The 15,495-nt window shown below is 41.9% G+C and overlaps 3 protein-coding genes and 1 non-coding gene across 6 annotated transcripts in view; 1 reads left to right on the top strand and 3 right to left on the bottom strand.

Moving 5' to 3' along the window:
• zdhhc14 (zDHHC palmitoyltransferase 14) overlaps positions 1–2,366 on the top strand; it is a 20,363-nt gene extending 17,997 nt beyond the window's left edge. The window contains exon 9 of one of the 2 annotated variants that reach the window (XM_076272380.1): positions 1,069–2,366. In XM_076272380.1, coding sequence (XP_076128495.1) covers positions 1,069–1,521 — 453 coding nt within the window. In that variant the 3' untranslated portion in view covers positions 1,522–2,366. Of the gene's footprint in view, positions 1–1,023 lie in introns of both variants that reach the window. The other variant, XM_076272379.1, reaches the window with a different exon arrangement.
• A 127-nt stretch (positions 2,367–2,493) lies between these two features.
• lgals8a (galectin 8a) lies at positions 2,494–9,161 on the bottom strand. The gene is made up of 9 exons (XM_076271813.1): positions 9,005–9,161; positions 8,647–8,735; positions 8,104–8,311; positions 6,422–6,541; positions 6,193–6,243; positions 5,935–5,961; positions 5,476–5,564; positions 4,885–5,050; positions 2,494–3,996 (listed from the first exon to the last, which is right to left on the bottom strand). Exons 1-9 carry the CDS (start codon positions 9,041–9,043, stop codon positions 3,847–3,849), a joined length of 939 nt encoding a protein of 312 aa, XP_076127928.1. The 5' UTR covers positions 9,044–9,161; the 3' UTR covers positions 2,494–3,846.
• Positions 9,162–10,042: 881 nt separating this feature from the next.
• Positions 10,043–15,323, bottom strand: rrm2 (ribonucleotide reductase M2 polypeptide). 2 transcript variants are annotated; one of them, XM_076272455.1, is made up of 9 exons: positions 14,106–15,323; positions 13,760–13,840; positions 12,924–13,067; positions 12,661–12,777; positions 12,419–12,552; positions 11,608–11,702; positions 11,262–11,500; positions 10,890–11,003; positions 10,043–10,657 (listed from the first exon to the last, which is right to left on the bottom strand). In XM_076272455.1, exons 1-9 carry the CDS (start codon positions 14,196–14,198, stop codon positions 10,505–10,507), a joined length of 1,170 nt encoding a protein of 389 aa, XP_076128570.1. In that variant the 5' UTR covers positions 14,199–15,323; the 3' UTR covers positions 10,043–10,504. The 2 variants fall into 2 exon arrangements, with proteins under 2 accessions (XP_076128570.1, XP_076128571.1); XM_076272456.1 differs by having other exon boundaries at positions 13,772–13,840; positions 14,106–15,321.
• Positions 12,229–12,368, bottom strand: LOC143110931 (small nucleolar RNA SNORD94). The gene has a single exon (XR_012984483.1). It is a non-coding gene; the product is annotated as a small nucleolar RNA SNORD94 (small nucleolar RNA).
• Positions 15,324–15,495: the final 172 nt, after the last annotated feature.

Here is a 15,495-nt window from a genome sequence, read left to right as displayed (position 1 = left end):
TAAACCAGTCTGGGGTTTCAGGAGAGCACAGCAGCACTGCTGAATACTGATGGAATTAGATGGAGTGTGTGTGTGTGTGTGTGTGTGTGTGTGTGTGTGTGTGTGTGTGTAGAACAAAGGAGAGGGTAGGACAACATATAGTGTGTGTGTGTGTGTGTGTGTTCCCCACCACACTGTTTCTCTTTTGTAGCTTCTGCAGTTTAATCCTAATCAACCCTTAGCCAGTCAGTCCCCCTCAGGACACCAAACAGGCAGATCAGATAGCTGTACATGGGCCCAGTAAAAACACTTCACTCAAGGCTTTGGATTGGGATTGGGAACGTCTGCCCCATGAAATGTAGATCTGAAGATCTGATTGCCAGTGTCCACAGACTAAAGGCTGATTTCCTGTACTGGAATATAGCCCAGGTGGTCTGAGCACAGATTTGATGCCAACAGATCATGGAGCCTGGTGAAAAAAAAACTTTCCTGGACTAACATGTCCCTGTGTGAGGGGCACCCTGAGATGGGAGAATGTGGCTGGTGGATGTGTAAGGGACGCCAGTGTGTTTAAGCGCAGGGGCCTCTGAGGGGGAGGGCAATGTGGTGGAGTGCCGTCGCTACGGTTGAGTATGTGCTCTGACTGGCTGGCTCTTTGGTGTTGCGGTCAAGCTGCATGTTTGGTAACCCAGAGACCGGGTTCGAAGCCGGGTGGGGTGACTGCTCTCTCCCTTCACTATAGGTAATATGCTAAACGAAGTGAACTTCCGGTTTGATCGGTATTCAGAGTGACGTGAGGAAATCTGTAAACCTCTTATGTTTTCCCCATCTTTGTCAATGCTTCTGGGCAACACACTTGATCTGAATAACTGCCTGCACTAAATGAATCCTGAATTAATCCTGTGAAATGTCTAATTAACCTTAACTAATGTCCCGTATCGCTCTTTCTACGTGTCTGTTGTCCACTCCTCTGCACTGACCTCTCCGTGCTCACCCGTGTTTCTCTTGTCTTCGTCCCTGCCCGCTCTGCCCCCCCCCCCCCAGTGTGACCAGCACCAGTGCATTCAGAGCACCAAATTCGTTTTGCAGGCTGCCGCCACGCCGCTGCTCCACACGGACTCCGTCATCCTGCCGGCCGCGGCGGTGGGCCACGCGCTCCCGGGGAAGAGCTCGCTGGTGGGGCCCTGCGCCTCGCTGGGCCCGGGTGGACAGCCCCCGCCCCCGTCGTCGTCGCTGGCCTCGCTGCCCTCGCTGCCCTCGTCCATGCCCGGCCTGACGTGCGCGGGCGAGCTGCTGGCTCTGCGGAGCGACGCGGACCCACACTGCCGCCACCACCACTTGGCCAGCCCCGAGGAGACGCCCTCGCCGCCCTCGCCGCCTCTGCACTCGGCCCTGGTGGTGGCCGCCATGCCGTGTCCAGCGCACGGCCCCCACCCGCACCCGCCGCCACACCTCCACCCCGCCCAGCTCTACAACCCCGCCAGCCAGGACTCCCTGCATGAGGACTCGGTCAGAGGCCTGGTCAAGCTCAGCTCGGTGTGAGCCGGACACCCTGACCCCCCCTCTCTCTCTTGCACTACATTACCCAGACGGATGAAGCCAAGCTAGACAGCCTAAAGGACCCGCCCTGACTCTCCTAGATTTACCGAGTCGCTTCCCGTGGTGAATTACAGTGCGACCGGGCCAAGCACTGACCACTGTAGAGGTCTGCACCGGTCCTCTTCCTCCTGCTTCTCCTCCAGCTCCTTCTCCACACAGCAGTGCCAAGCTGTCACCTCAACTTATATCAGGGTGCTCTGTGGACTCGTTGCAAAAAGGCCTGTTTTGTGGAGGTTCCCATCAGCATATGGATGAGCTGGACACACACTCACCTCACTACGTGTCCTCCGTGACCAAGCCCTCTTATATCGTGACACTCAGTATTCTGCACACATCTCCTCTGATTGTTGTGGTCATTGGAAAATGGCCATTAGAAGGTGAACTCTGAAGGTTATCTTCTTACATCGAAAATGCCTGATAAAGAGTTTGTGTGTGTGTGTGTGTGTGTGTGTGTGTGTGTGTAGGGGTGTGTATGTGTTTTTTTTTTTACTAAAAGCAGGACTTGAATGCCTCAATTGGATGCTGAAGACTGATGGTCCACTGCCTTTTTGTATGATCTCAGATGTCCAGTAGTCTCCTGCTGACCCTGAGCAGTTAAGCAATGTTAATCAACTCACTTAAAGCATCACGATGTACAAGATGTTACATTATTGGTAGAATGTGATGATGCCAAATCAGGCAGTCGTGCCCGAGTGCCAGGTGGTGATGTGCCAAGGACTATTCAGATTTCTGAACTGTGTTAGTGATTTCAAGTGGATATTATTAAATTTACAACTTTTTATGTGCAATTCACTTGCCTTTTGTAACTAATTTTGCAGCTCTTAATTCGCTAACATTATCTAGAACAGTGAATACACCAACTGAATTAAAACTTATACCTGAAACATTCATAGATGTAAAAAACCAGATTCAGTATTAAAGAAATTGTCATTTATTCATGGTCATAGTACACAAAAAGCCTTCATTTTACCATACATATTATCATATAAATATAGAGCATGAATATTGCTTAGGAAAAACGAGTTTAGTCAATATATTAATATGAATCCAATCCTGAGGAAAGTGAGAGGGATTTAATGATACAATGGTACACAACGTGACATGCAGGTAAAATAAATTGGTCAGGGCATGTCAATTAAAACACAAAAACATGGATTATGTGCACTTGCATAGAGACTCTGCCCAAGGGTTCCATCTCCCTGATGTCTTGATGTGCCGGTATGACTCGCTTTGACCAGTCAGTATCTGAGCCAACACTGCTCCACTGACCTTTTCTCTTTACATGCTCTGCTCTTTCACGTGTGCTTCTATTTACAACCTCACGTAGCCAATGGACTATGAAAATCAATGTGTACATGAATGCTCAATGAGTTTGTTTATGGTCCAAGGTGTAGGTAAACCAGGTTATTTTTGTTATTCAGCCAAAGGTTTAATATGCCGTTCAGCTGACTTTATGTGTTTCAATTCTTACACAGACACGGCACACTGGACACAATTGAACAAACAAAAATGAAAACATTCTTCATGTTGACCCAACAAAGAACTTTAACATGCCAAGTTGGCCAGTTGTTCATTGACTTGGGGACAAGTTGCTGAGGTAGCAATACCTCCTTCTCCTTCAATTAACACTTTTCAGGATTATTTTGATTATTGTTCTCAGCACAAGTGACAAGAGAACCCCTAGATTAATAGTGGTCACAGTGATTATAGTCAAGAATATATGAACTATGTTAGCATTGGTTAAGAAATAGTGCAACATTTGTTCCTGTCTAGCGTACATTCATTTAACCATGTTTAAATGCAGAAGCGATGTCTATAAGACTCCTTTATAAGCCAAATAGCTTTACATGCATGGCACTGAGAGGAAATCGGTGGGAGTCTAAGTCATATGGGCATGTACAGTTAAGCCCAAAATTATTCATAGTACTCATGCCAAATGTTGATTTATAGTGAACCTTAATTTGACCAAAAACGTCCTCTTTTCGATGGAAATTACATTTGCACATGACACAAACAATGTGAGTCATTGTGCAAAAACATGCCCGAAGAAAGTATTAATCAAAGTATAAATCAAAATTTGACATAGATATGAATAATTTTGCGCTTAACTGTAATAAAATAGTTCTTTCTACAGAAATGAAACCTGGGCTTTGGTCTAAGTATCTGAAGCTGCAGAGATATAACATGATGGAATGAGGCCTCTGGCTCCGGTCAGTTATCTGAGGGTCCGGTCAGCTCCGGTGAAGTTGTGCAGGACGATGGCGATGTTCACCGCACCTGGACATCCAGCAGCTGGATGTCTCCCATGATCTCCAGGGCGTTCACGCGGACAAGATCCTGGACACGGTGCTTGTAGCTGAGCTGGTGAACTCCGTTCACAGCCACTTTGAACTCCTGAGCCTCACATAGAATGATCATCTAAGAGGGACACAGAAAACAAGTGATGAGCTTATCCTGTATGCCCCCCTGCCCTCTCCCCTCGGCCATTTATTCCATCTGCTTACAAATTGACATTGTTGATAATAGTGTTCCTGCCCGTTTGAGAATATCCAATTCAAGAATGTTCCCACACCTTTTCAAGTTCATCGCTATCAGTAAAGATGAATGCCTCCTAGTGGCTGAGTCTGACAACGCAATGGGAGTTTAAAACATTTCTCTTGAACCACATGGGCTGACGTCATTCCAACTTTGGGCAGTAGTAGTTGACCCAGAAATTCCGGCACTTTTCCGATACATGAGCCAAAATTCTTGGACTTTGCTTGCGTCTATTTCAAGTATTTTTCAGCCCTGTGGGTTCCAATAACAACCATCTGCCTTTTCTGGTCAGGCTTTCTAACAATACAATAGTATGATGACACCATGGAACCTCATTTATGTGAAATTTACATTTAAATAAAGACTTGCTCAAATACACTGACACAGGAACAGAATTCTGTGTCAGCGCTGTGTCAAGTGGAACGTTAACCCTTCAGCAGGAAAGTTTTGAACATTCTAACAGAAGATTCTGTTCTGTAACAATGTAAGGTTCTAAAACTCTATGTTGAATTCAGAGCCCTATCCCTATCCCTTTCAACAAGAAAAACAAAAACAATGCTTGAACGTTCTATTTTGTTCCCAATCTACTTCCGCTTCATTAAGATAACATTAGAAATGTTAAAACTACGATGCCGATAATGGAACTCTCTTGAAACGCTCAATAAGGCTCTGGTTGAATTCAATGAACCCAGATATCCTTTAGGACATTCAATTTCCTACATTCCCGTCACCGGCTTAAGGGTATTGTACAGTACTGTAAGGCGCCCTTACCTCAAAGTACTCCCCTGGTGTGAAAGGGAAGTTGGAGAGGCTCTTCTCCTCCTTCCCCCAGCACTCAGACAGGTAGGAGTTAAGGACGAACGTGGCAGACTTTAGACGAGGGTTCAGATGCAGCGCAATATCCTTGGTGTCACCCACACACAGATTAACAGAGAAGCTGGAGGCAAACCAAGAAAAGACAAATGCAAAGTGCACAAGAACATCAAAAAAGGAGACATTTAAAAAAAAATTCACAAAGCTGCATAATGTTTGCATTGCAACTTCATTACTTCCATGTGCACATATTTATCAGGCTGCTAGAGGGGTGTTGTTTTCACAGCTGATAGACACATGCATGTCTGCAGATGCTGCACAGTGACACCAGTGATCTTTAGTCACACAGCAAGACAAACCCATGGTGGTACTTGTGAGTGAGTGACAGTAATAATCAAATTAAATGTACAAAAAAGTAACTGATTCCTAAACAAATATACACTGAATCCCCTCATGTCCATACATATAATATCATATAATATGCAGTGCACCATAATTAAGAGCACAGCAGTCATTTTAAACATCAAAGATTGTACATGAAGAACATACCTGTGTGGATATGGGTTTATATGGCCTTTTATGAAGATGGTTAGTCCTGGACAAACCCCTTTCTCTATGGTACCTCTGAATGGAAGGCTCTAGAACAACAGAAAGGAACTGTCTTATGCCCATGATATTCTTTTGAGAGAAAAGTAGATTAATATTTTACACTGGGAATTTGGTTGATGTTTTTAAGAATTTCCAACCAGCTCAATGAACATTGCTCTATCTGACCTTACATTTGAACTGACATTATTATCCTAGAGACATGAAGAAAATCTGGGACTTGAAATGTCAGATCTAGACTTAGTTGCTAACGGCTCTTCAGCTAACACAGAATTGAATCTTAATTTGTTTCAAATTCACTTATCCAGTTTGATATCATGCAGTGTACAAATGATCAGCTAGCTGCTGTTTATGAGTCATGCACCAAACATGTATGGCTTCGGTAAAGTTGCGCTCACTCACCAAGTCACCTGAATGCATAAACGTCCCCTATGAAACAACAAAAATTTTAGTTTAGAGTTTCCATTGGTTGGAAACCTACAAGGGTGTTTGATCTATGGTTATCAAGGTTGATTGCGACATTAACATTAGTCAAGGCTGATTGCTTTAGTGGCAGTATTTAGGGCATTACCTCAGGTTTTGCCTAGAATATTAATATTAGCTGTGTGCATCAGTGAATGGCATTTACAATAACATATTCATAGAATTAAATGTTCTTACATTGGCTTGAGGGACTTTGTTTGTTCCCACAGCCTGAGCTGGAGCTGGTTCCTACAAAAATGTCAAATCATTACCCATTAATTAATTATTTCCTTAATCATTACTTAACATGACCACCCATGTCTATTTGCAAACAAACATACTAAACATATGCGTGACGGTACCAAAATCCACATGTTCCCACAATATCAAAAGGTCTATTAATCATTTAAAGCTATATGATGCTCACAGAGTTTCGGATGAAGCCAATGGTCTTCATGTGGACCTTTCCTGAGATGTTTATGGTGTCCACCTTGCTCAGATCCAGCCTGTGTTTGTACTGAAGCACATGAGCGCCATTTACTGCCACCTACAGGAGAACACAGGAAATACACACTGAACTACATCAGACGTCTCCTTCACTGACTACAGTAATGGAGGAACTCATTCGAAAGACATTTAGGGGCTAACAGGCACAATTTTATGCATAAAAAGCTGTATAGATGACGCAAAGTTGAGAGTATGCAAACCAAATGTTGTGTGTCAGTTCCGCGGGCCGCAGTTTGCCCACCCCTGCCTTAGAGACTGTCCATAAATTACTGAGATATAATGAACTTTTTTTTCTGTCTCACAAGCTGTGGTGAAGACTACCTGCTCAAGCAAGCCGCAAACCACATTAAGGAAGTAAAAATGGCAGTGAAACTGAATTATTCATTGAACACTCCACTCCATAAAACGCCACCCCTAAACGACTGTCTTGCTTCAGATCTTGTGTCAAGGTACAGCCATATCTTAGAGAAAACTATACTCTTTCTTGTGATTAGAACAACTTGACCTAGAATTTGAGGTATAAAAAGGTGAGAGAAAAAAAGAAACCTCCATTCTTTGAAACTTCTAAATCAGTGTAACCAATTAAATTAATCTAAAATTAAACATGTTTGCTTCCTTGCTCTAGCATATTCTGCATTCCCAGATAATCCCTGAGGAGAAAACACAGCACAACAGCTCAGCTTGATTCGTAGGATATTCTGTCAGCTGTGACCTACAGCTGAAACAACACCCTCGGTGTGATCGTATAGCAGGTCACAATTTTCAGCACAACTGGTTTGGCTGTCCAACCCCTCCAATAGGGGGAGTGTACTGTACGTCTCAAGCTGTGACACAATGAAGACAGTCTTCAATAACATGATAAAGTCCAGTTATTATCATCCATCCATCCTTTCTTTAGTAAATGTGGAACTGGGGATTTGAGGAAAACTTCAGGGGACTATAGCCTATAGCAAACTCCACTTCTCTGACCAATTGAAACACTGTACTGAATAAGAGTTTCATCAGTTTCTTTAAAGGATAATTCTGGTATTTAGCACTTTGAGTCCCTTTTCTGGTTTGTTTTGGATGAACTAGAGTGGTGGACACAGACATTTTGACGATGGGTCTTGTCTCCAAAAACAGCCACAAAACAACTTGGGCAAACCTTGCCCATAAAAACATAACAAACTGTTCCAGCAAATCAGAGACGAGATACGCGTTTAGGAGAGTTTCAATTGCACAAGAGGGAGGGGGAGGAAGTAGTGAGCTAGCTTTCTGTTTTGTTTGAACGTCAACAGAAGTGACGTTGCCCAGCATCGCTTAGAGCGCTGAAACAACAGACCAAACAAGTCAAGCGGGCCCAACAACCAACCAGGGAGCACTTTGACTGAACTACAGAGGGAAAGGTTGAGGAAAGGGGATAAGGAGATTTTCATATACCATTTTATATGGGATTAGTGTTTCTCAACAGTCATCAGCTCCAAATCTACACTGGATTCAGTTGTTTTGTGCAATTTATGTCCAAATGCAAAAATGTTTCAATAATCCATCCATCAATCAATCTGTCCTGTGTATCTGTCAGTCACACAATCAATCTGGATCAAACACCTTTTCCCTTCTTACCTTGTATGAGTCCATCTGCACAAGGATTATTATTTCAAACTCTGAGCCCAGTTTGAAGGGCATTTGGTACAGGATCTCCTCCTTGCCCCAACGTTCCAGCTTCAGAGTGTTGCAGACAATGCAAGTCTTCTTAAAACGAGGGTTGAAATGGAAGGCCACGTCAGCCCGTGGTTTGATGCTGTTCCCACATGTCAAGTCTACCTGAAACCTGATGAAAATAATTTAGCCAGTGTATTCTGATTCCTGGAAATTCTGATGTGACTGCCAACGAACAATACACCTAACAATAAGTAGGCTACTGCATTACAAAAAGTATATTCCATGGTTAGGTAGTGGTCATACGTCACTGAGACAAATGTTGTTAATGTTCAAATTATAAGAACAGAAATATGAACTTTAGTTTCCTTTCCATTCCAAAGGGTACAGTTCCCACAACCAACATACTGGCTACCAAGTAGCATGAAAGTATTATGTATTGCGACATAATGCGAATCAAATGTGTAGTTTCTTATGTCTCATTCCATCGAACTACAAGCCTAATACCTCTCCGAATCATCAGGAACGCTGCCTTGAATGAGGATCATCTCTCCTGGAACCAGTCCGTCTAATATGGTCCCAGCGAAGGGAATCGGCTGAGTGTAAACAAAAATGTAATGTTACGTTAGGCCTAAGTGACCACAGATAGACAAAATAAAAAAAATTACCCCAAATTCTGAGTTTTGCTAACCATCACATCACTACAATTAGTCCCAATAGTAATTGAATAAGCATAACTTATTGATGCAGGAAATCACTTTCAAAATTAGGTCTATGAAGTTTAGAAGCTAGCAGCTAACACTGGCTGACTAACAACAATCGTTCATTTGCCACCAAATGACAATCGTATGCAAACTGAACCTACCGGATTCGATATCGTTTGTCTTGGGATTTTCACGGACATTTCTTCGATTAAGTGAAAATTCTTCACTGTTGAAAGGAAAGGAAGGCTTCTGTCCCGTGTTATTTATTAGTCGCTTGTGTGTTTGTCCCTACTTCCTGGATCTCGGTAGCCTACCCGCCCCAAACCACCCAGACACGTGACATACACAAGAGTCGTTATGCCAAGCAAGTGGTCTACTACTACACGAATGATTGACTCAGTTCAGTATCCACTATTTTCATGTCAATTAGTGTGCTTTTTGTAGCCTAGAAATCTAGACGCGCTATGCTTTTTGCATATCTCAATTAAGATTTGCTAACAGGTTCGTCTGGATTTACCCATGCTTGTGCTTCTACGCACTTATTAGGTAAGCAAGTGGTCTACACCAGTGTTTCTCAAACTTTTTCAGACCAAGGACCACTTAACCAATAAAAAAAACCTCACGAACCACCTAGCCTAAAAAAAAAAAAAAAGAGTAGACCTACTGTATTTCAACAGTATATTACACAATAGGCCTACTCACTGGACCACCTTGCTTAATGGCTTTGCACCTTGCTTATTATGTCAGAGGATTCATATGATTTCAACTAGCATAGCATAGCCTACATAGGCAGTGTTGCAGAACTGTTTGGATTTACATACAAGTTGGTTCAATATTGCAAACAACTCATCTATATTATATTTTATCATGTCTGCTCGCGGACCACTTGGGATAGCTTGCGGACCACACTTTGAGAAACACTGGTCTACACGAATAGTTCACTCAATTTGGTATCAAATATTTTCATGTTAATTAATGGGTGCCGCCTATGTCAATCATGATTTGCTAACAGGTTCGTCTGGATTCACCCCAGAGGCGAATGTGCTTTGTTACTTTCAAAATATAACATTATTTCTGTTACCACCCACCCCTCATTCCATGTCAAAATGAAAACAATCAAGAATAGCTGCAATGTTCCATCTCTTTTTTTTTTATTAAAATGCATTTCTATTTACAAGCAAAGCACTAAAGAGATAAAAAAAATCATATTACAACAAAGCAATTCAGCACCAGCCCAAAATGGTACAAATAATCCACATAACTGAATCAGTACCTTTATTATAAAAACTTGATAAATACATTAAAAACAAAAACCCAAAGTTACACTAAAACTAAAGTCCATTTTAAGTGTTGTGGGTCAAAATGTGCTCAGTGGTCGCCCCAACCAGGTTTTTTGACCCAGATGACAAGCTGAAAACATTGCAGAGGTAGTCATGACACTAAATCCTCCAGAGTGCATTCAAGTGCATTCCAGACCTACCATAAGACACCTTCCTAACTCCCTTCCCTTCAAGAGGAACTGTAGGTTAACTGTAGGCACCTAGTCTCTACTAGCTCTAATGGTCAACTACTGTAGGCTAGAAACCATTGAGGGAGGCGAGATTAAGACAGATTGGTGGATGCAGGCTACTGGAGTTTAAGCCTCCCATCTGATCAACTGTTTAAAAGTCAGCATCTAGCGTAAAGGTGTTGTCGACAGGGCCAGACATAACTCCCATCTTTTGGTACTCTCCAACACGCTTCTCAAAAAAGTTGGTCTTGCCCTCCAGAGAGATGTTCTCCATGAAGTCAAAGGGGTTCTCCGATCTGTAGATCTGCAGACAGGTAAACAAGTACATCAAGATTAGACAACACGTTCCAGTTGGTCACTCATCAGGTTCATTCACCAGTGGCCCGAGCCTGTGCAGCTTCATTAGTTTCAAAGTGGTGAGCACCTATGCACAATAAAACTTCCAATTTGGAGAATTTAATGCAACTGAATTAAATCCCTACATATATTTAAAAAAAAACAACTAAGTGACTTAAAATGACTATGCAGGACTGTACCTTATCAAAACCCAGCTCCAGCATCAGTCTATCAGCAACAAACTCAATGTAGATCCTCATCATGTCACAGTTCATCCCGATCAGCTTGACTGGGAGGGCTTCTGTCAAGAATTCCTGGACACACACACACACACACCTTAGACCACTTAAAACATTTGACTAGTAATTATCAACATTATGAATTGTCATTCTTTCACGCCATATGGTCTTTTGGGCCCCCACCGTCAACTTCAAAAGCAACGCTGCCTGGAAGGTGCTAGAGTTAGAATTAGGTGCCTTGAAGTCCACGGTTGCAGAGCTGCCCTGAAGTTGGCGGTGGGGGCCTGAAAGACATTCAAGCTTCTTACACTGGCTCAAAGATCAATCAATTACCTGCTCAATCTCAACTGCATTCATGATAATATTCTTGACAGTTTCATGTGATGGTTTGTTGAGAAGGTGCTTGAACATCAGGCAGGCAAAGTCACAGTGCAGGCCTTCATCTCTGCTGATAAGCTCATTGGAGAAGGTCAGGCCAGGCATAAGACCCCGCTTCTTCAGCCAGAAAATAGATGCGAATGACCCAGAGAAGAAGATGCCCTCCACTGCAGCAAAGGCAACCACTCGCTCACCTAGAACAAAAAACAAGCAACTTTATGCATTTAGCTTATGGGGGGAAATAAATAAACACATTACTTGAACAAAAGACTCAGCCAGAAGAGTAAGAGGTGGAACATACCAAACTCTGCATTCTTGTTGCCAATCCAGTTGAGAGCCCAGTCAGCCTTCTTCTTAACACATTGCAATGTCTCAATGGCATTGAACAGGTATTCCCTACAGGCAATCACAATTAACATAGGGTCAAAAACAAATCTCAAAAAAAAAAAAAAGAGAATTCTCAGATGGCACCCCCCTCCAAGCTTACAAGTCCATTTTAAAGCAACACCAAAGAGTTTTTTATACCTTAAAATAATGTTTCCAAAATCGTTTCAGTGGTTCATCAACTCTTAACAGGGTGAACGGCAGTTCTGCATTCGCGGCCCTCTATCGGCTATAACCGCACTATGTACATTTGCCAGATCGGGTAGCGGATCTGTAGTTCGATGGAATGAGACATAAGAAACTACAAATTTGACTTGCATCTGATGTCGCAATACATCGTACTTTTATAAGTCATGCAAAATATTCTACCTTGTCTGTGAACATCGTTATTTGCAAAGCCTGTGCTGGATAAACAAATAGCATGCGTGCGACAGAGGGAAAATTCTTTGGTGTTGCTTTAACAAGACTACACTGCTTCATTGTTCATAGCCTATACTGCATACAATAAGGAGGGGAAGAGTAAGGGGATTCTTATTGCGTGGCTCAGACGTTGCGACTGTTTCATGCCAGTGGCCACGAGTCAGCTGACCACATGCCCGCTGACCCGTGTTAATCCACTGACACTCAGCTCCCATTATCAGCTGAGGTCCGTACCCCTGCGCGTCTCATCACGGCCCAAAAATTTAAATAAAAAAGCATTTGGTCTCAATAGTACATTTGAGTCTCACCTCTGTTTGTGGTCCTTGATGTATGTGTCGATAAGCAAGCTGTACATCTCAGAATGGATGTTCTCCATAGCGATCTGGAAGCCATAGAAGCAACGTGCCTCTGTGACCTGCACTTCCTGGGTGAAACGCTCCACCTAGAGGCAAAACCACAAATTAAAAACAGTAATGTTTTCTTTCCTCTGACCCTGCCACACAGGAGTCCAATAACTCAGCCCATGATGTGTGAGCAATGCCCTGCTTACCAAGTTCTCATTTACAATGCCATCACTAGCAGCAAAGAATGCCAACACATGAGAGATGAAATGCCTCTCTTCATCCTTCAGCGATTCCCAGTGTGAGAGATCTTTGGAGAGATCAACCTTTAAATATACAAGAGGGGAAAATGAGTGAATCTTGAACACAATTTTGAAGGGCTATGCCTCTACGCAGACCCCCCCTTGTCACTATGGAATGAGAAATTATGAAATGGGCTGATTAACACAAACGCTTTAAAATTAAAACCCACCTCTTCAGCTGTCCAGAAAGAGGCCTCTGCCTTTTTGTACATCTGCCAAATGTCATGGTACTTGATAGGGAAAATGACAAACCGACGGGGGTTCTCCTTCAGTAGAGGTTCGTCTTCAACGCTTGCTTTTGTTTTCTTCGTAGGCTGTAAATCAAGTAAATTATTAGCCATTTTAGAACAGCGATGTACCGCCACATTTATTGTTACCAGAAAATATAAATACTACATCTTTAGACGGGCAGCAAACAATCAGTTATACAATTGGATGTCTAGTATAGCCAAGTTACACAAGGAAGCCCCATGCTACCCCCTCCCCCAAATGGAGACCCTTTCATAAGATCAATTGGCTGGGTTGTGTAAACCAAGACAATAGGCTAACGTTAGCCCTTGAAATTGTTGGATTTCGCCATACTAAAATGTACATAAGTGAAATAAAGTAGCGAACAACTAGGTCAGAAATGTAAAAATGATTAATCTTGATCAAATGAATGTCTCAGTACGTCAACGATGTCACAGGGTTAAATGTAATTAATCTAGGTCAAATAATGTTATAGTAAATACAATTTAAAATGATATGCATTGGGAATTAGTAACTACTTACAAGTACTAGATAAATTGAATGCTACTGGTTAACGTTAAAGCTTACGAGCGTTAACTTTTAGACAGATATGGCGCCAAAGTTTCGTCAGTCATCAACTTAACACTATCCAACGCCAACACTATCCAAATTAATATGTAAACGTTGACGGATTCATAGTGATTTGAATTATGTTGCTGTACCGATATCTACTGCTAGTCAACAGGCCAAATGAACTCTGAGTGCAATGTTAACTTACAGATGAAATTACCTCGGAATCTTCGAAGATTTTACGCGCGGTTTTGGAGGCCAAAATCCGAGTAGTGTTCAGGCTTGGGGGCTGGAAAAAGATAAAAAGGCATTGTTAACCATCTTCACGTGAGAAACATTTGATGTAGTTTCAGTTCGGATCGATAACGTTAACTTTAAGATACACAAGAACGTTGTCACACTCTTACTAGCCTAGTGAGCGAACAAGTCAGTCAGTAACGTTAACGTAACATGAAATTTGTCAAAGAAAATATTGCTAACAATGGAGTTAACTTTGCAGATGCACATGATGTAAAATTAACAGTGTGCGATATTGCAAATACGTATAAACTTACCGTGTTTTCTTTATCAGTCAACGACATGTTCTCAACTTTAGAGGAGACGATGTTCTCGTTCTTAGCGGAAAGCGGGGATCTTGTAGACAGCATTTTCAAGTAAATTAATAGCAGCACCGACAGCAATAAATAATCCTATAACGTGATTACAAATACGTGAAAAGTACAATTGCGTTGCCTAAAAAAATAAAATGCACGTAAAATTAAGCGGGACTAGTTGAAATACAAGCCTAGCAAGCTATATTGTCAGCTACAAAGAAAGAACCTAATGAAAAGCTTGAGGTAAAGGCGTCGCTTTATATTGAAATCTTGGCGCTTGAAAGCAGCTACCCAATAGAAAAGGGACATTCGCTGTCTATTTAAATCGCCAAAGTCTTCTGGCCAATAGTATTTGCTCTACGTCACTTCTAGATTGCGGGAATTTCAAACTCATCTAGCTTGTTTTACGAAACGAATTTATGAAACGAGTTACGAAACAACAAAATGTAAACGTTAAAATGCACGCTTAATAGTTAGCGAAAATGCATTCTATAAAGTAAATAAAACGTCTCAAGTCTACAGAGCCTTATTTTAATAATGACGCAGCTGATAAACAGATAGACTGTAGCCCTCCTAAACAGCTGACTTTACACAGTCCTGGCAAAACTTAAACCTCTCCAAACAAACAAAATCGTTTTTTATTGGAATTGTCTATTTGATGCATTCTACAGTCTTTACTTCGTCTTACCCTACCCCAAAATAACGCAAAAGAGCAAAATAGTCATATAAATTAGCTGTGTTTGGCACGTTTTCCCGCCACGTCGATTGTAAACAAAAGAACATCTGTAAATGGCATGGTTGTGTCTTATATTTGACACTTAACTATCTTATACTAAATTAAAAGTTACTTGATCAGAACATTATATATATTTTACTGGATGAGAACCGCAAACTTGGATGTTTACCTAGGACTTCCGCGTGTTGGCAATAGTCTAGATTTGCATGATCGCATGACCAAATCCTTTATTGATATGAACACTGCCCCCCAAATCACACAGATTAACCATTTTGACTGTTAGCAAACGTATGACAATACAGGCCCTAGCCTCCTTAATATTTTTGGAGGCTTAACGAGAAAACATTTACACAACAATATAGCATATAATGTTTACATATTTTCATAACCATTACATGTGCACTAATCTGCATTAGGCTACATTATTATCATGTATTGTGTGTGTGTGTTGTCTTATCACTGCTGATATTTACGAAATGTACCTTATTCAAGTTGACTTGTGGTAGACGGTAAGTCCAGTCACTCACAGGAAATAAAAATACTAGTTCTAGATAATAGTTCAAGTGTTGCCCTCTACTGGTTGGCTGATTGTGTATCAGCCCCACAGTCTATGAA

Source organism: Alosa pseudoharengus, unplaced genomic scaffold (genome assembly GCF_046254945.1).
Source record: "Alosa pseudoharengus isolate Yale_2024_CS ecotype anadromous, Long Island Sound unplaced genomic scaffold, YU_APseudo_1.1 YU_APseudo_1.1_scf_7, whole genome shotgun sequence".
Classification (NCBI taxonomy): domain Eukaryota; kingdom Metazoa; phylum Chordata; class Actinopteri; order Clupeiformes; family Clupeidae; genus Alosa; species Alosa pseudoharengus.
Note: the sequence above shows the minus strand (reverse complement) of the source record. Positions and strands in the feature narration are given on the sequence as shown.

Bases quoted from the DNA above. Each gene is read 5' to 3' on its own strand.
- lgals8a (XM_076271813.1), bottom strand. From the start codon at position 9,043: ATGTCCGTGAAAATCCCAAGACAAACGATATCGAATCCG. The intron at 5,962-6,192 runs GTAAGAACATTT...GTTGTTTCATAG, and splicing joins ACAAAGTCCCTCAAGCCAAT to GGGACGTTTATGCATTCAGG. The intron at 5,051-5,475 runs GTATGTTCTTCA...GTTTGCCTCCAG, and splicing joins ATAAACCCATATCCACACAG to CTTCTCTGTTAATCTGTGTG.
- rrm2 (XM_076272455.1), bottom strand. From the start codon at position 14,198: ATGCTGTCTACAAGATCCCCGCTTTCCGCTAAGAACGAGAACATCGTC. The intron at 13,841-14,105 runs GTAAGTTTATAC...ATCTTTTTCCAG, and splicing joins TGACTGATAAAGAAAACACG to CCCCCAAGCCTGAACACTAC. The intron at 11,501-11,607 runs GTATGTTCCACC...TTTTTGTTCTAG, and splicing joins CAACAAGAATGCAGAGTTTG to GTGAGCGAGTGGTTGCCTTT.